The sequence below is a fragment of the Psittacula echo genome (assembly GCF_963264785.1).
Source record: "Psittacula echo genome assembly, chromosome: 4".
Taxonomy (NCBI): Eukaryota; Metazoa; Chordata; class Aves; order Psittaciformes; family Psittacidae; genus Psittacula; species Psittacula echo.
In genome coordinates this window covers 12502589-12522076 of record NC_137738.1, presented here as the reverse complement: position 1 = coordinate 12522076, position 19488 = coordinate 12502589, and the positions used below count along the sequence as shown (strand labels likewise).

The following is a 19488-nucleotide window of genomic DNA, read 5'->3' as shown; positions in this document are numbered from 1 at the left end:
CTGTGTTGAAGGGACTGGACTTGCCCTCGACAGTGGGAGTTGCTCCTGGGTTTGGGGCAGATGTTTATTTGCTTTAATCCTGGGTTCAGCAGTAGCAGTCATTTTTCTCCTTCTTAGTAGCTGGTGCAGTGCTGTGTTTTTGACTTTCAGCCTGGGAACAGCGCTGATAACACCGATGTTTTTAGTTGCTGCTCAGTAATGTTCAGTCTGACCAAGGACTTTCTGAGTCTCCTGCTCTGCCAGGGAGGAGGGGAAGCTGGGAGGAAGCAGAGACAGGGCACTTGACCCAAACTAACCAAAGGGCTATTCCATTCCACGGCACATCATGCCCACTATATAAACTGGGGGCAGTTGCATGGAAGGGCTAGATCACTGCTCGGGTCGGGCTAGGTATCGGTCGGTGGGTGGCGAGCAGTTGTATTCTCTTCCCTTGTTATTTCCCTCATCATTATTATTATTGGTGGTAGCAGCAGTGGTTTGTGTTATACCTTAGTTACTGGACTGTTCTTATCTCAACCCATGGGAGTTACATTCTTCTGATTCTCTTCCTCATCCCTCCGGGAGCAGGTGAAGGAAGGTGGGGAAATGAGTGAACAGCTATGTGGTACTGAATTACCAGCTGGGCTTAAGCCACGACAGCTTTCTACTTCTCCCTGCTCCCATGTCCTCTCTGAGAATCCACAGGAGACCAAGAGCAGGAGCCTGAGACGCACTTCTCTCATCTGTGGTACTCCTCCTCTGACAGCTGACGTTGTAAGCTGTACTTACAGCTTCTGAGGCACAGGAAGCAAGTTTTGCATCAACAGGACAATGGGCTCTGTGCTCCAGCGCCTGAGCTGCTGTTTTCCCTTGAGCACAATAGGTGTCTTCAGATAACTGCTGAGAGAGGATTTACTTCACCTAATGCACGCGGAGTATTAGAAGGGCTGCATTCATTTCGCTGCCTAAGATAGGCATGAAGACCAGAAAATCCCAAATTTGGATTTGTCACACAACAGAATTCTGAAACTAATGTCACTTTAATGCAACAGGGTTTAATTCACAGGATTTTACTGGAGCTCAGCCCATGCAACTCAGAAAGCTTCTATTGGTGGAATAGGCAGTATTTCTGGCTGTAGTTTTGATGACTGCTGGCCAGTTTGCCCAGTACCATCAGTTTGGAATTAGTCTATATGGAAAGAACCTGTATAGACTAATTCCAGTAGCGCATCAGCCAAATTTAGTTCTCAGATGTTGGGAATGGAATGAGAAGAAGCCCCAGAGCTCATGTAGTGCATCTCACCTCTGTGTTTTCCTGGTCCCTGTTTATTTAAGTCTTCAAAGTCTCTCAACAAGAGGTTTTTGACACTCTCCCTGCTTTTTGCTATTATTCTTGTCCTACTTATATGGATAAATTTCTTCTTCTATGCAAAATATGCTTCTTACAGCAAACTACATTCCTGTGTCCCTTTTGGTCTTCTGTTGTTCACACTGAACACGCTGTCTTAATCTGTCATAAATAATCTCTTGTCATAACCTGTGAGGACAGGCTCTTTCAGACTTCTAATAACTCTTGATTCTCTCTGCTTGGCTTCCATCCAGCTGCTTCACATCTCCCTTGGAGAGGAAAAAAAATCTGCTCAACTTTAGGCACAGCCGAGGCCTCACTAGTGCTGAGTGGAGCTGAAGAGCTGCTTCCTTCATTTTATAAGTTATACTTCCACGTAAACACCCTCGTATTGACATTTAACATTTTCACATCAGCCAGGTCCTGTTGACTCATGCTCGGGTTGTGATTCATTCCCCGCAGCGCTGCTGTGAGACCTTAGATCCCCATCCTTCCCCTAGCACTCTGCAGGTCAAGCCCTCGTTCATAAGTCAGTGTTGAAGGCTGACACATTGCTCATTTCTCCTCCTCCTTTTTCATTTTCAGAGCTATTGACAGGGTGAATCCAACTGTTGTTTGTCTTTCCTGGAGTTCTCAGTATTATGCACTCTTTCCTCCCTCTGCTGAAGGCACGTGGGTTGCCTTCACTAACATTCTCCTTTCACAAATGAGGGTTTCCTGGGCTTGTTTTTTTATTCACATCCAGTTATCTCAAGTGAAAACAGCTTATGATCTGCATAAGACAAGCTCACCCTCCCATCTGGTTTCATTTGCACGGCAAACACGCTGACATGATCTTACCAGCTCTCTGGTCTCTCAAGGCGCTAAGAGCGTCCACCGTCCTCAAGGTTTTGCTGCCTTCAGGGTGTGTGCAATGTTGGTCTGAGCTCTTAGGCCAGGGAGCTGCGGGGTTCTCAAGGCTGAGAGAACACTGAGGTTGATCTGAGGCAGGCTGTGGGGCATCAGCTTGTGGGTCCATACACAGGTGCGGATCTGGGGGCAGGCAGACCACTCATGAGAGTTCAAGCCCCATGTGGAGAAATAAAGAAACAGTCCTCTCCTTCCCCCCCAAATCCAAGCATGCAAACCCCCAAACTCAACCACACAAGTAATCCCCCCATAACACCCTTTCAGAAAGTCTTACACATCATAAGCAAAAAAATGCTAAGAATCTCTCTTTGCCTTTGCAAGTTGTATTTAGTATGGTGCTATCAAAGGACTATCAAGCAATATTAATACATCAGTGTTCTCCAGTGTATTTGCAGTTCTGCACTTGCTAAAATAAAAGTGGTCTAATAAGCCATAAATTTACATTTCTTAAGTTAGCCTGTCTGGCTTCCTTAGCAAAATGACTGCAATACAATACATACAGCAGTATAAATCTGTAAAACCGCAGGGCTCCCAGTATTAATCAAAATCCTTCATAACAGAAATTAATAAATGGAAGTCTAGAAATTTAATAAGGAATGAAATTTCACAAGCTGTTAAAAAACCAGCAAAGACAGATCTCATAATATTTTATAGTGCATCTCAAGTAAATTCAATACTTTTCAATGACATTATGAAACAAAAATCACTTAACTGACTTGAGTCGTGCTTGAGCTTGAGACGTGCTTCAATTCAAAGGTGGTATTACAGCACTCTTGTCTTGTTTTTGCTGGGGTGACAGTTCTGAACTTTAGTTGGCAGTGCAAAAACCTTTGGAAAGCTTGGGACCTGAAAAGGAATGGGTAGAAAATAAAGTACTAGTGCCCGATAGATATGGCTCTGGAATAAACCCAAAGATATGATTGCAATTGAGACACTTTCATCATTAAAAACGCAAATCTTATGTAAGCAAGTATGGAGGAAATGTGAAATATGTCTTATCTTTCAATACCAATCACTACGCTCTCAGCAACGATACCATAGAATAACTGAGATAATTGTAAGAATTGCCTCTCCATCACACAGTTCTGGTCTCCATTTCCATCTTGCTGTCACATACAGTTGCTGACAGGATGCTAATAAAACACTTTCTTGAATGGGTGCAGCACATCCATCATTCTACTAGCCTGACTCATGAGTGGGGCCACTGGATGCTACCACAATACCAACAAATAATAAAACAATCATGAAAACATAACAGAGCAACTTGCAGCAATCCTCTGCTTAGGGCAATAGAAATACTATTGGCTTACTCTGTACATGCAATCAGAATGCAGTCTCATCCTTTCGTTTGGATTGGCTCCCATGATGACAGTCCTTATCATTAACATACGGCGAGTTCTTCCTTCAAACGCTGCTAGTTTAACATATGTTTCCTTTGCGCAATCCCCAAAATAAGTCAAGGAAATGTGCTTGGCTTTCAGTAAGTGTATGAAGCAGCCAGGAATTTTTCCTGACAAATAATGAATAGCCTGTAACACCACAAAGGTGAACTGTTCATACAGGCTTTAGCACAGTGCTCTGGCATCGCATGTAGGGGAGAGAAAAGCCATGTAGCATTTACAGAAGCTGCACTGCTGCTGCACCCATTTCGTGTGCTCTGCTTAACCAAAAGCACTCTCTCCATTTCTAGCAGGGTAATAAATATAAAGGTGAAAATGTGAGGAAGGAAAGAAAGGCCAACTACACACAGCCAGGTAAGTCAAAAGAACTGAAACTGAACTTTATTGTTTCTTTAAAAAGTATTCTACAATAATGGCTCAGAATACTACCACAATGTACAGGGACAAGGCAGTGCTCTGGGCTATGACTGTAGATTACTCTGGTATATGTATGTATATTCTGTAAGAGCTTAAGAAAGGCTGAAGCAGGGAGGTTCAACATTTCTTAAGCACGTATTTTAGCAAGTTTGACATTTTCTAGATCTCTCATATTATAGCAGGATTTATCAAATGCAATGTAGTCACAGAAGTCTTGCATAAATACAAATACCGATACTTTACCGTGAATATTGTATAGGATATAAATTCTGCCTTGCCTTTAAAAAAATCTCCAGATCATTATGTGACCTTGGAGTCTTCCCTTTTCTTTCTCTTTAAGAGTTTTTAAATATATATATATTTATATATTTGCTATCATACATCAAAGTATATAGGAATCCCATCATCTCTGTTATATTTTCTGCAGACATGGTCTGAAACAAAATCACCAACAGCTAAATCAAAAGCTTCCTGGTCACTGCAGGAAAGCCAAAGAGGATCTTTCCTCTTTTTGTGTGTTTCAGTACTAGTATTTTTTAAACGTATAAGGATTCTTCATAAACTAGAGGTCCATAGATCATTTAAAGCAGTCTTTATAAGCAAATTTACATACTTTGACATGCTGAGGCAGTTAGTATCAAAATCCAATAGCATTTCTTACAGAACCGTATGACTTTCTGCGATGCAGAGATACATTTCATTTCTAAAAAGCCACAGTTCTTTTTCTACATCTGCTCACATCAAATCCCCAGGATTCATTCATAAAACTGCTGCTGTTCCAAATGCTGATGCTCTTATCCCTGCTGTGGATTAAGATGTACACCTAACCTGGTGACATCATCACGTGGAAGATTGATATGTAGGAAAAAACCCTCCCCAAATCCACAGATAGTCTTTTCTATCTCTAGATCCTCATGATTCACATCACCCAACAGTGCAATTCGATGAAGACCGCTCTCTGTGCAGGCTAAGGGTCTTCTTCCATCAAAGGAATCTCTAGGGAAAAAAAAGAAATAGCATTGATTGCTGATTGTAACTTCCCTTTATACTGCTGCAGGACATTCGTATTAGCAGTGCTACAAATGGACATTGCAAAAGTCTGAACAAGACATACGGTATCAATAATTCTAGACCTGCTCTAACACTTAGATGAAAATTAACCTTCTAAAACTATCTAGCTTTAATAAAACAAACCAGGCCTACAAAAACCTAATTGCAAACATCCTTTCTTACGTTAATCACTGAAACAGCATTCAGAGCAGGCAGGGACTTTTACTGGCATCATTGTCATTTCTCCCTCCTCCTCCTATAGTCCTGTTCCCCTTGTCATATCAGTAAAAGTTAGCCCTGACCCTATGAAGAGGGACTTCCTCCACCCAGACCTTTACCCACACAGAATTTAAGACACTGGGCTTCAGCTTTTTGCCTAGTAACTGTGGAGAGCAGGATCAGAGCCAGTCCTTCAAAATGTCTCCAAGGAAAGCAGTCTAGTTTCCTTAGCACACTGAGCAGCACACCATACAGCTCCATTAGAACTCAATGAACTGGCATCAGTGCATGCTCATGTTCAGTTTAAATGCAGACAATAGTATATGGCAATCTCCCTTGTCATACATGGTCCTGTGGGTACCTTCTGCTGTGACTCCCGTGGCCATGGCTTAATGTGTACATGCCTCAGATGAACAGTTGCTGTACACGTGGGCATGAGAAGTTTGATAATAAAAAAGCTAATTTTGGCTGAGAATGAAAACATGATTTGCTTTCCATTTTAAGGAGAAAATCCTGGTTTTTGCTGTGAAAGCTATGGCATGTGAGGAAGTTGTGAGCATAGGAGTCAAGGAGCAGATGAACAGACCAACACAGGCAAGATGATGATTGGCTTTGCTGCTGTACGCAGGTGCTTGCTGATATCCCTGTTGATAAGGCTGCTGTTTTGGGGTCTGGACAGGAAGCTTCTGGTCTGGGATTCAAATCCTTGCACCATAGCTAGAAAGGATATCACAGACACGAAGCTATATGCCACGGAGTAGTATGGTTTAAAAAACATCCAAATTTAGATGTGGACAAAACCACCGAGAAAGTATGAGCAAGTCAGCCGGGTTTATTCCTGCTCTGGCCATACAAGTGAATGATAGCTCCTGTTTATGGACTCACCTACTGCACCCCTGCAAAAGACTCACCATCTGCAATATCAACCCGTGGACTCGTGGACGCAGCCTCCCCAGCAGTGCCATGGGATACATCAGTTCTATCGGAACCAGGAAGTGCTGTCGCTTGGCATGCTGGGGATGGGTACGAGCTTTGGAGCAGTTCAGAGGAGTCTGACCTGTTGTCACAGGTCTCAGATTCGCTAGGCAGCATGTCTGTAATCCTGGGGCCGGGGTAAGCAGGAGGGTTCTGGTCTTCTGTCTGCAAAATATGCCCCTGGTCTGCGGTAGCTGAGTATCCGGGTGCCAGAGCATTCAAGCCACTGCTCACAGCTTCATCATAGGAAGGCAGCATGACAGGAACACCATCCACCACCACAAAGTCGGGGTCACCCATGGAGCCCTCCTGGTTGCCTCTATGTCAAACACAGATGAGTTATCACAGAAAGCAGGAGCATGTCAGAAGCATCTCGGAGCAACTGCCAAACTTAAGTAAACACAGCACTTTGTAGTCATGCAAAATGAAGCTACAAGGTCATTAACATTCACAGAAATGTTTGCTTCACAGGGCTGCAAAGCTCTGCTCGGGTTGCTAGTCAGGTGGAATCTGTTACCATTGGAGAAATGAAACAAGTAATGTGAAGAACAACTCCGAGAAGGAAAGGAAAAAGGGTGCTTGGAAGAGATAAGAAGCACCGTTTGCTGTGCTGTGCACAGTAGGTGTCATGGATGTAAGATCACACATGTAGTTCACCAGTCAGAAGTGTCTGAACCCCTGGAAAGATGTGTGCCAGAGCACAGAAAGGTTTACAACCCGTGTAAACAGACACTGAGATGATTGCTACTGGATGACAGGGCTTTGGTGGACAGATCTGTGGCCTCCTTCAGGTCTCCCTTTCAAAGGATGAAGGCTTCCTTAACTGGTAATAAGCTGATTTCTTTTTTTAACAAAACATTTCTATTAATTGGGAAGGTCTGTTAAACCCTAAAGTATTTGTTTATAACTAGCCAGTTAAATCACAGGAGAGAGTTGGTCCCAGGTACCTCTGGGACATGAAAATGTCTGAAAAGGAGAGGACAGAAAGCCATTTCGTCAGCTAGAAAGTGCAGGCTATAAGGCTCTCTGTAGTGCGACCCACTACCCCAAAGAGCTTCATATATGGGTATGCATATGTACATGTACGTATATGTATATGTATCCTACTCCCCATATACTGTACACATGCACATACATATGTAAACATTTACACATTACTTATATAATTTGTATGCTTTTATGTACACATGCTTATTTAACATTAAGATGGTGAAGTCCTTTCTGCTGCATTGGCATGTAGACATGTTTACTGACATCCCACTTTTTCCACCTCTCCTTTCTGCACATGGTAGAATAAAGACACGACAAAAAGCAAGCGCAGGAGAGAGGTCACACAGTCGAGGTCCATAGCAAACTGAGCAGACTGAATACTAGAAACGGGTCTAAACCCCAATAGAGTACTAGCTTTGCCTAAAACTCAGCATGCCTGCCTTTGTTTTTCCAGCTGTAAGGTGATAATAATGCCCACCTACCTGTCTTATGAGGACTGCTGTGAGAATCAATGACAAATGCTCATAGCTGCATGGTGTTTGGTAGGAATAAAGGAAGATGTAGGAGATGTTTGTGAATCATGATGAAAGTAATACTCATGAAGAGAAAGCAAACTTGTAATATAAATTTGTCCGTAGAGAAAAAAGAAATTATTTCTTAAAACTCACATTACTAAGCCTACAGTAGTTAAAACGTTAATTCCCCCAGCACCTGAAAATGAGTATTTAAAAATATTGTCAGCTATTTCTACTATGCAGAAGCAGCAATTCTCAACAGCAGAGCTGTAATTACTCCCAAAGTGAATCTGGCAAACTCTGCCTCTTATCTCAGTTGCAGTGAGCTCTACTGCAGGGTTTTTGGGGGTGCCTATCCACACCAGTGGTTCAGAGACTTCTGCTCAGAGCAGAAGCAGGAGGTATCTGCCAGGCTCGTGAGCTGCTCCGTCTCCTCAGCAAGGAGTGCTGAATGTGAAAACTGAATCAAGGCCCTTAATCTTCAAAAGGTAATAGAAAACAGTACAAACCGTGGAAGGAAATGCGTCTTAAATTTGGTCTGGAACATCCTGGCTAAAATAACCAGTAGCAGTACTAATAAAACGCTGGTAGCAGTAAATGCCACTATTTTCCATGTAGTCAGGAGGGTCTCCTGTGTATTTGGCCAGGTTTGTTCTGTAACAAAAAGGCAATACAAAAGTTGTGCTTCGTTATTACCATGCTTATTTTGTATTAATACTTCAACAATACTCAGAAGTGCCAGTTAGGCAAAGACATCTTTTATACATCTGTTGTAAAAACACATGAACCCAGTGCCATATACCAAACCCAACCTTAACATTAAGCTGCCACAGACCTTGTTTTTTCCCCTTGACTTTTTTTTCTACATGCAATCATGATTTTAACTTATGTACATATAAAAATATCCAGAAAATGTTAAAAAATACATTTGAAGAGCTAACAATTGAAATGATTTAGTATCATTCAGGATCTTGGAAATGAACTAAATTTAATAGCATCTTAAAATCAATGTCCATCACTTAACCATGGAACAGATGAAGTTCACCAGGCATTACAGACCAACAGATTTGCTCTAAAAAAGAGGGACTGTAAGAGGACAGGAGTAATGCCATTGCTGCTCCCTTACCTGTTTTGACACAGTATACTTGATAGGAGGGGAACCACTCTCCGTACTGGCAGGTGATGTACTTGTAGTCGTTGGTGAGGGTGTAACCAGGATCACAGTAAAACTCCACCACCGTCCCATGGTTGTAACGCTCGCAAGGCCGCGGGTGGCAGATGTAGTCTCCATGACTCACCATTGGAGGTAGTGGACAAACTTGGGCAAATGAACGAAGAGAAAAGAAGAAAGACATTAATTCCAGCAACCCACCACTGTGCAGCTCCACTGTGTCAAATGCACAGGGCACACACTTCAGGATCCCTTTCAGGCTCTCTGTAGCACTGGGTTTGTCTGGGGTACCAGCCCACCAGCAGATGGATGCACACTCCTCCAACATAGCAACATGTGCCAGGAGGTCGATTTTGTCTCTCAGTGAGCTCTGCTGTCACCAGCTTATTTAAAGGCCTGAGAGATGGGATCTGGAAAGCTTCCTGTCCTCTGGGAGAAGGGGAGGGAGAAAGTAAGACAAAAGGGGACACATACACCTATAAGATGGCTGTATGGGGATGGAGAGGGACAGTCAAAGCAAGAGAGAGAGAGAATCCCTTTCCTTATGAAACATCTCAAATTCAGCTGTAACATCCTATTTTTTGTTTCATTAATGTAATTAAAGTGTTCATATGCTCTCATTTCTAAATATTTGCTTTAAAAAACAAGTTTGCCATGAACTGTGCTGCACGAAATGCACAGCACACAGTGCTCCTTAAGCACTTACAGCCTGTAATATTATTAAGCTTAAACTCTACTGGTGTTATTTGCATTTTGCAATGTATGAATAGCCTGACTGATCTCAGTGGGGCCACTGGTGGAGTGAGGTCTTAAATATAACCAAGGCTGAGCCTGTGGTAATTAAGTACAGTGGTTTACATAAGGTTAAGTAAATAAGAAAGAACTGCAATATAAACACGTGCAACTTTTACTGTAGGCCCCGAAACGAGAAGAAATGTCTTCTCACGTGGCTGGGCAGATGAACTCAATGGAGAACCGAGGGAGCGCTCTCTAGCAAACAGCAGCAGAAAGGCAGCTCGCAAGCAGTATTTTTATGAGAGAGGAAACTTTTCCACCAAGTGTTCGCTGATTACTATTTTCTTAAGTGCTTCTAGCACAGGCTTAAAAAAGCCCCTGCGAAAGTGTAATGATGTCTCCAATGGCTACATACTGACCCAAAGGGGCTTGAAGTACTGGATGGCTTGTTTTATGTCCCTTCAGGGGCAGTAACTAACTGGCTCAGTGCCCATCTACAGGCTGTTCCCTCCACTTCATCCCTCCCTCACTCAGGCAGGACCTACTGCATTGCTTTGAACAATGAAAATGCCATCTCTCAGAAGAAGAATCTTTCCAGAAATTACAATTCAGCTGCTGCTCTCTGTGCATCTTCTTCCATGAATAATGCATTTCATAAAAAAAAGGATACACAAGATATTAAATGAATCTTCAAGAGAGGCTGATTACAATGTGCAGCAGTGTCTACTCCCCATCCCCTGGAGACATGGCTTTGTTTGCATTTTCACTGGAAAGGCTTAATAATAACTTGAAATCAGAGCAAGTAATTCACATAAAAATTCACAGCCTTAATACTCTGCATACTTCCCAAAGTCTCTGGGCCCACAGGAAGGAGGAATGCTTTACTGGGAAGTCAACTCAAGACTGAAAACAATCTAGGCAAAGGTGTCAGACTGACATAGTAGAAAAACACCTTTTGTCCATATCAGGGATCATTCTTCTATTAAAAAGAAAACAATAAGTGAAAACAACAATTCTGGCCTGCCATAAGGAATCCTGGTATATTGTTATTACTTACAGCATGAGGACAAAGGAAGACAGCAATTTAAGCTTCTTTGCAACTGAGTTTTGCCAAGCTATGGCAGCCTGCAAGAGGTGCATAGATGCCCAGTACCTTTCTAGCAATGAGCAAGTAGATCACACCTTGTCACAAAACAGAGAAACAGATTTTTCTCTCCAGCAATGTAGCTGCTGCTTCATCCCAAACCTCTTAATGGCATTCAGATCCAAAACAGGCTGCTGAATAAAAGAAAGCCGCAAAGCTGGTGTCACAGCAATGTGGATCAGCTCAGGAAGGACACATTTCCAGGCATATTAAAAATTATACTCTGTGGGAACAACCCAGACTTGGAGCTCTCAATCTGCTTACAAATAGACTTGTATTTTATAAAACCTGAAAACAAGAGCAACACTCGGTGTAGGGTATGTCCCCAGTGCAACCCCTTCTACTGCCACTCACTTGGGGTGTCCCTCACTACCTCCTCTGAAGGTTACGTTCATCCAGTTTCAGGATCCTTCCACATTTCAGCCTGGAAATGTCTGCAAACATTCATTTCATGCACTGCTGAACATTAGTCATGAATTAAGAGTCAAGTTTTAAGCGGCTGTTCCTGCCAACAGCTCTTGCATTAAACACTCATAACCAGCAGATGCAATGGAGCAGGTTTCAAAATCAGGTTGTTTAGCTCAACTGAAAGAGTGCTTCATTCTTATGTCAACTGGACTGTCAGAATCAGGGGTTCTCACTCACTTGGGGTATCCCTCACCACCTTTTCTGAGCTTTGTGTTCATCAAGTTTCAGGATCCCTCAACACTTGCATGGGCATCACTAATGCTCAGGTTCGGAGCCTCTTTACCAAATCAAGTCAAACGAGATGATACATCACAAACAACCAAAAATGAACTTACTTTGAGCTCAATCACACACCCAGTCCCTTTCTCAACTCACTCCATTCCCATGGTCATCCTAGCCCAAGGCCCTTTAAAGTCAGTGGAAGGACAGCCAGGAAGTGGCCTCAGTTTTGATCACAGAAATGCAAGATGATGAAAATCTGAAGGGCCACTGAACACTTTTGACTCCCAAAGACAGATTTTTAGTTCAGAGCTACTTGTCTTTCAGATCTCTTATTTATGCTGGATACCAGTGTATGAAACTGGTTGCACAGATTAAAGCAGTGTGCCAGGTCAAATATGGAAGAAAACTGGGGTGGCAAACCTCAGCCCACTGCAGCTCTCTAACACAGTTAAAATTCTAGCATTCCCAGCAAATTGTATTTGGAAATTACAGGCCATGGACTTCAGGCAATTGCATCAAACTTACAGAATGGGAATAGCCACAAACTATAAAAATGTGTCTGACAAGTACATTTCCACTGTCAAAGCTGACAGCAGAATGAATGATAAATAATCATAGGAACGAGTGAACTGTACTTCAGGAAGCTCTTACAGCTTAAAAAAAGCCCCTTACCTGCTGTTCTTAAATACGACACCAAATCTCTACTACCCATACCTTTCAGCATCTTCACTTTATAAGGCCTGTGGGATTTTAATGCACTAATTACAACATCCAGCAGTATCTTCTGACAGCCAACATTAAAAAACCATACACGCATGTCCTTAACTTTTGAGCTTGTCAGTGGGATGGGCACAATTCAGGCAGTGTCTGCTGGTGGTTCTGCAGCCCATGATCCTGGGTCTCCGGATACATCTTTATAGAGCAATTGGCCACAGATTGTAAGGGGACTTATAGAAACTTTACAGCTCAGCATTCTCAGCTGAAAAGCTGAATTGTTCATCAAGAATCAAAAACAAGTGTGTTTTCTATGGTAAACAAATCCTTTCTGGGATGCTCAAGGCACCTGTTACTCAAGGAAGTTGATGGGAAGAATTCCTGATTTGATGGCCTTCCCTGCCTGCTCTTAGGGAGCTGCTGGAGCTGAGGGCTGTCCTCTGAAATCAGCGATGGGCTTCGTGCTCTGACTCATTGTAATGAAAGACTAGCACTCTCTGAAAGAGCTTAAAGCCTGGGGAGTCAAGCCTCATGTTACACACACTGTCACATACTGGCTTGGAGCACAAGCAGAGGCAGTTCTGCCCCGCTCTGTGTCCCCTTTGTCACAGCCTCCACAGTGCAACTGCCACATCCCTTGGACCAGGGGCACACGAGGGTGATGCAGGCTGTGGCAGTTACTGCCCAGACAGTGGAGGAATAAATGAGATTCACCCAGTAATTTTTCCTACCCACTACAGTCAAGAAGCTTTTTAAACTGCCCAGAGGATGTAGCAGTAATTTTGCACTGTTGACACTGGAACTGTAGGAGGGAGGGAAGATTTTTGGCATTAGCATATTCTCAATTAACGTTGATGGCACAGAATAAAGATCTCCCATCACTTTTCTAATAGCTACTGGTAGAGAGATGAAAGAGCTACAGATATTTACAGTACTCAAAACCTTCTTTATAGTCAATTAGTTTAACACCTGGTTGGTTTTGTCTTTGGTCAAAGCAGGCAGGAGGTAAATTATTCAGGTTTTGCCCAGCTCTTGTACATGAGCCAAAAAATAAAAGCAAAAAATGACTTGAAATACAGGGTACTTGCTTATAAAAAAGCTTATTTTCCACCTTCTATTTTATTTTGCGTAGTATGTTTTGTTCCCTAACTACTAGTCTGCCTTTCATGTAGGACATTAGTTGCTCAGATAGCTGGGTTAGCAGAAAAGCCCACGGCAAGGCCAGCCACTTCCTGCTTGACACAGGGATGAACAGGCTTAGCCATATTTACACCTAATCAAAAAGAACGCTTCTTCAAAGGCACTATGAATGCCTGTTCATTAGGAAGGGTGAGAAAAGATTAAGATGAAACTTCATGTTGAGAAAGACATAGATAAAAACCTGACAATGTTTTGTGCTGGGAAAATGCTGGTGTATCTCACTAGATGGTAATCGGAGGGGTGGACACACTGTCTTGTTTCTCACGAAATGGAAGAGAAAAGAGCTTTTCCTGACTTCTTGTTCTTGTACATATCAGGACACTAACACCAGAAATCTGTACGCCTGTCATCTGGCTCCTGCATTCCAACCAACTTGAGCCATTATTTACTTCATGTGAGTTGAAGAAGAAATTAAGAGGTTTGTAGAAGGAAGGAAGTAGCAAACCCAGTTGCTTTAAAATAAGTCCTGTCAAAACATCTCAGTCTAGACCAGCTGCTTAATTTGAATGTATTTCCAATGGCACTATCAGAAATGTAAGCAGAACAAGAAGCATTACCAGAGTAACTTCTCATTTATTGTGAACATCAGCTTAACAATATCCTAATGATACATTCCTATAAGAAATGTTGCTGGCATTTTCAAGGGAGACTTAGTGCAGGTTGTAGCTGTACTGGAACAAGTGAGAGAAACTTTGCATTTGTGTTTTGAAAGTGAAGACATGCTCTGAGGAACTTCTCTGATTGCTCATTGGAAGTGAAGATGCAAGATGCTCATGCTGAGCTCTGAAGTTGCCAGCAGATTTATTTCTTGACAGCCTACAGGAAGAATTATTAAAAATGTTGTATTCTTAGCCAATATTTTCTGAATTATTTTCAATCTTAACCTTTCTCAATTACTAAACCTTCACTATGCCACTTACACGTTTTCTTCTGAAAAGGCACCGAACACTTTGGCAGCTTCTCCACCATCCAGCAAGTCAGCGTTCAAGCAGCTAGGAACATACCCCAGGTGTCATGGCTCCAAGCTGCTTGCTCTGCCCTTAGATAAACACTCCTGGGTAATTCTGTACCAGCTACAACAGCAGGGTGAGCCTCTCGATGTGCACACAGTGATAAAACTTTTCACTTTCTACAAAGTGTGAAGTTAAGCTGAATAATCAAGTTTTTAGTGAAAAGCTGCTTCTCTGGTCTAGCTTTGACAAACACCATCTTTGTGAATCACTGATACCAGCTGTATAAGCCTAAATGAACCAGTGTAAAACTAGTTTCAACCCTGTTTTAATAATTACTTAGCATTAGCTGATTCCCAAATGGTAACAGAAGGTGATTTACAATCACTTATCATACACAGAGCTTCCTTGTTACTAGAGTTACAAATTATAGAGCCCATTTTGCAGTTCCAGTCAGCTGAGCTCCTACGGGAGCATCATGCCAAATTCACACTCATCCTCAACAATCCTGCCACTCCAGGCACAGCAACCTGTTAAACATTGATCTTAATGCCAAAGTCATTAGTTTCAAATGGCATTTCACAGCAGATGTGGGGTAAAACACACCTCAAGTGATCTTTTGCCTGTAAATTTTAAAAGTGCGATTTTCATTTAAACTACAAAAAAAATAAATATGATAAGTTCGCAGCAATAAAGAGCTATAAGTTATTTTATCCAGAGGCCCATCTTTAAGGAAGTATTTACGCTCATTATTTGGAAGCAAGTACTTAAACCACTGTGGTCTCACAGCAGATCAGTTTAGCATTCTTCATCACTCGCTTCTAGCTTCATTTCTTCCTTTTCTCATGAGTAGCTGACTTTCTGATCAGTAATAAGTCCTTTAGGGCTTCAAGAAGCAGATGCTGGGGACTGCACAGACACATAACAGGAAGCAGAAAGCTTCAGACTAATTCAAGGCTTGGGTATTTGACAAGTATCACAGGATAACTCCAGACCTGGAAAAGGTCAAAGTGCTTAGAAGTAGAATGGAGGAGGGAGAGAGAGCTGTTGGGAAGCTGGCTGAGAAAACCAGACAGATAAAAACCTGACAGGGATGTCTGAAGAAGCCAGTGCTCACTGTGAGCTGGACATACTGGTGGGTTTATGTCATTTTAGTCCCTCTTTCTTTAATAGCTTCTTCCTCTTTGTTTTTAAGCAGTTATCCCTTGAACCCGTGTGGTGTTCCTGTCATCAGGGATTGACGGAGAGAAGGAATGCTGAAATAGACAAGCTGTATTCCAGGACTTAGCTGAAGGCTGAGGAAATCAAGCTATACCACTTGGGAGAAAGAAAAGCATAAGGTCCCATTCCCAATGGAGTGCTACCAGAAGAAGAAGAGGATGAGGAAAACCAGCAGGTGATCTTAGCACTGTAATACCACAAACCAGTTTACAAGATGTGGGAAGATGTGGAAGAGTATCTGTTTCTGTTATTGAAGTTTAGTTATCAAGTGCCTGCCTATTGGTGAAACAGCCACCCTTTAAATACTGGGCTTTATCCCTGGAAGAGAAAAAAAACAATGCAGTGAATAGAATTCCTAATGCATAGAGTCTGTAGCTACAGTTCCCGCCATTTATGGAAGATGTTTTGTGATTACACTGTGTAGCCAAATTTAATGAACGCATCCATAAAGCAGAGAGATATTTGATTTCAAGGTAGATGATGTAGTGTGCTTTTTCTTTCCGAGGAGTCCTGCAAGATAAAGGTGAAGGTGAATATTATAAAGCAGCCCTCAGGGAGAGATTTTCTCTGCTTTCCCCCACCTAATCCTCAGCAAATTTAAAGCAGTGTGGATAAAACACTACATGCATCTGGCATCTAATGTGGAACTTCAGGGCAGAAATTATGGCTCCATAAAAAAGTTGGGATGTCTGGCTGATTCTGGAAGTACTAAGGTATCTGAAAAGTACACAGGTGATAGAGCAGGTGTAAAACAGTGATTTAATGTGACAGTTCTGTGCATCAAGCAGAAACAGAAGACATAAAAGAAACAGATTACAAACTGTTCTGTTGCTTTCCTGAAAAACTATGAACAGTGGAGAAGGCATCTATTTCAATCACAGCCAAGATCAAAGATTTCTGCAATGTAAAAAAAGGAACAGTCACTTAGAAATATGTTATTTATCTTCTGCAAACAATGTCTTCAACTTGGAGCCTGTTCTCTAAATGTGGTCTGGTTTTCTTTCTGTTTCACTTTGTGGCACACCTGCTGGAGTTAAGAGATTGGATGATTAAGCAGCAGGATGTCCACAGAAGAACATGGTTTGTCTGCCTAGTATTTCATGTCACTGTCCTCTTTCTGAACTCTCTTCCGTGCCTCTTCAGCTGTGGGTAAAGATGTACAGATAAACTTCAGCGTTCTCTAACAGCATAAAAATCCAGATACTCAAAGTCACTATGAGCAGCTCCTTTAAAGTGTTCAACTTCTGCACTCATACAGGGGTGGTTGGATGCATACCATTCCTGTGCGCCTGGGTGATGGAATTAACTGTCTACAGTGCAGAAACACATAAAATTATTGAATTACTTTTTAAAAAGAAAACTATCTTTTTAAACAGCTTCATCACACTTGCTTTTCACAACTTAATTGTCCCTGGGGTGAAACACTATTTCATCCTTTGGCTATCAGGCTAAAGGTGTCATGGGTGTAAAGGTGTTGCCCAAGTAAAGATGCTTGCAAATATAATTTGCTGCTGCTATTTGAGCATTTACTGCTGGTTGTCATTCCTGAGTTGCAAGTATTGCTGTAGGCAGTGAATATATTCTGGAACACCATTCTAGTCAGAGCTATTAAAAACAAGGCTATCGATGAGACTTATGTTAACATTAACTCAGTTAACTTGGATGACCTCTTTGGCAGCCAAACAATATTTAGTTTATTCTTCCTCCTGCCTGCAAGCTGAGTAGGTGTAAACACAGAACACAAGCCTGGTATCTACCTCTCTTAATTTCTTAATACCACAGTGTTTCATAACTTGCTTGTATTGCTGCCCTCTGCTCCCTCTATGGGATTTGTATCTTTTGGAAATGTGCTGCATCAACATTATCTTCCCTGAGGATACGCACCAATCTGTCATGTTGGAATTTATCTAAAGCCTTCTCAATGTCAACACAGAAACACAGAGAAATCTATTTGTACCAGTGTACAATATCTCAGGCTGAGGATTGCTTTATTCTGACTGCTGAACATAAACTGACTACAGACTGACTGGAATCTTTTTCTTGGTGTGTTGCTGTAAGTTCCATCAGGAACTGAAAATATTTTAAGGGCATAGTGGATTGGACATACAGCTCAGTGTCAATCACTGTTCATGGCGTCAGCAACTGTTGTAAGAATGAAGATTTTTGAAGCTTTCCTTCAAACGATCCTGCGTGTAGTTGGTCAGAAAGTGTGAGCTACTTTGTTTTGAAATATTAGGTGCCTATGGCATTTCACCTGTAATAGCACCCTCCTCCAGTGCTCTTTCACGCTCTTTACTTTCTGAAATGCCTTCAGTTTTCTTCTGGTTTCCCCTTTTCTACTCATTGATTCTCCCCTTTGAGGTCTGTTCCTCATGATTCTGAATCTACCTACAAAAACTTGAAATATTTTCTATTTTGCATTCTTTCAAGCTTAACCTCAGCTTGAGAATCTGTTGATCCTAGAATGTAGAATGAAGTCTTGATATCACAATATGTCTGACTTCCTGCTTTTCTGTTAAGCTGCGATGATGCTGAAATCAGACATTCAAGATAATAGGATCATGTCTGTTGTTTGCAAATTCAATCAACCTGTTTTCCCTTTTACTCTTACTTACAAAGCCAGGAATTCCCAATTACAACTGTTATATCCATACAACTGCTTTATATTCTCGCATTAGCACTTTAATCAAATTCTTCCAACATTTCCTGTCTTTGTCTGCTTTCCCCCCAGTTCTGCATCAGAACTATTCCTTACATCTTCTTGGAACTCTTCCAAAGGACATGAAAGATTAAAATACAGATTCCAGATGGCAAGGTGTGTAATCGCATGCAGATCACCTTCCCAAAGTGCTAACGGACACTTTTTTGGCATTTTAAGAATTCTGCTGAATTCTGTGCTAATGTCTTTATCCACCTTAAAGTATTGTATCACACACATTTCCTAGTTCTATATGTTTTATTTCACAGAGTTGCATACCAGTATCCTTTCAAGTGTTTACTCTTCCCCGATGTTTTTGGAAGCCATCTGATTTTACAACTGATGTTTATATACCCCATGTGGCAATCTTCAAGTTAAGGGTCCTTCCACCCATGTTTTGCATATCTGATTTTATAGAAGGCAATCCCTAACTTAATCGATTTCTACAGATGGCTGATTAACCCCAGACTGGTAATTCAAAAGTCATATAAATGTATATGTATATAAAAATTTCCTTAGATTTTCGTATATCCTTGAAGTGTTTAGCAAGCTTCAGTACAAACAAAAAGAAGTTTAAAAAACTTCTGCACAATTATGGCATTCCAGTAGAAGAAGGGATATTAAGAAAGTTAAAAATGTAAATTGAGGGCTTAAAGGAGAAGAAAATTCAGTGTTAAGATGTTTCATCTTAACCTCAAAATGACTGTAAAATTTTCTAGCACTGGTAAAACAACACCATTTCCTCTGCCGTCATCCTCAGATATAGCTGAACCATTTCAACTGAAGCTTCCCAAATGATTCAGCTTGAGGCAGGCACTCAGAAATCAATCTGAATGTTTTAAATCTGGCACAGGTACAAACATTTAAGAAGAGGATCTCATACCAGTAAATACTTGGCAATCTGAGCTGGAGGCATCCTTATTTGCCTGAGCTATAACAACTTCCCTGATCAGATGTAAACAGCTGTTTCTGGGAAGCTGCTGTGTAACTCTGCAGTGCTGGCTGTACTTCACGTACCAGGTATCACAATTTTCATGCACTAAAGCAACCATGATTTTAATTGTCAGAAAAATCTTCTTCCCTATCAGCAAAAATAGTCTCTTGCCAGAGCTGGTGGAAACTCTGCACTTGGCAATAGCGAGAATAAGACTGGAGTGAGCATT

The 19488-nt window shown here is 41.6% G+C and overlaps 1 protein-coding gene across 1 annotated transcript in view; it reads right to left on the bottom strand.

Moving 5' to 3' along the window:
- Window positions 1-5020: 5020 nt before the first annotated feature.
- The window catches only part of SUSD4 (sushi domain containing 4), a gene marked incomplete at both ends in the record, with an annotated part of 72705 nt that continues 58237 nt past the window's right edge, over window positions 5021-19488 (bottom strand). Inside the window, 4 exons of the mRNA XM_080616937.1 lie at window positions 5021-5049; window positions 6234-6616; window positions 8312-8456; window positions 8929-9120. Coding sequence (XP_080473063.1) covers window positions 5021-5049; window positions 6234-6616; window positions 8312-8456; window positions 8929-9120 — 749 coding nt within the window. The remainder of the gene's footprint in view (window positions 5050-6233; window positions 6617-8311; window positions 8457-8928; window positions 9121-19488) is intronic.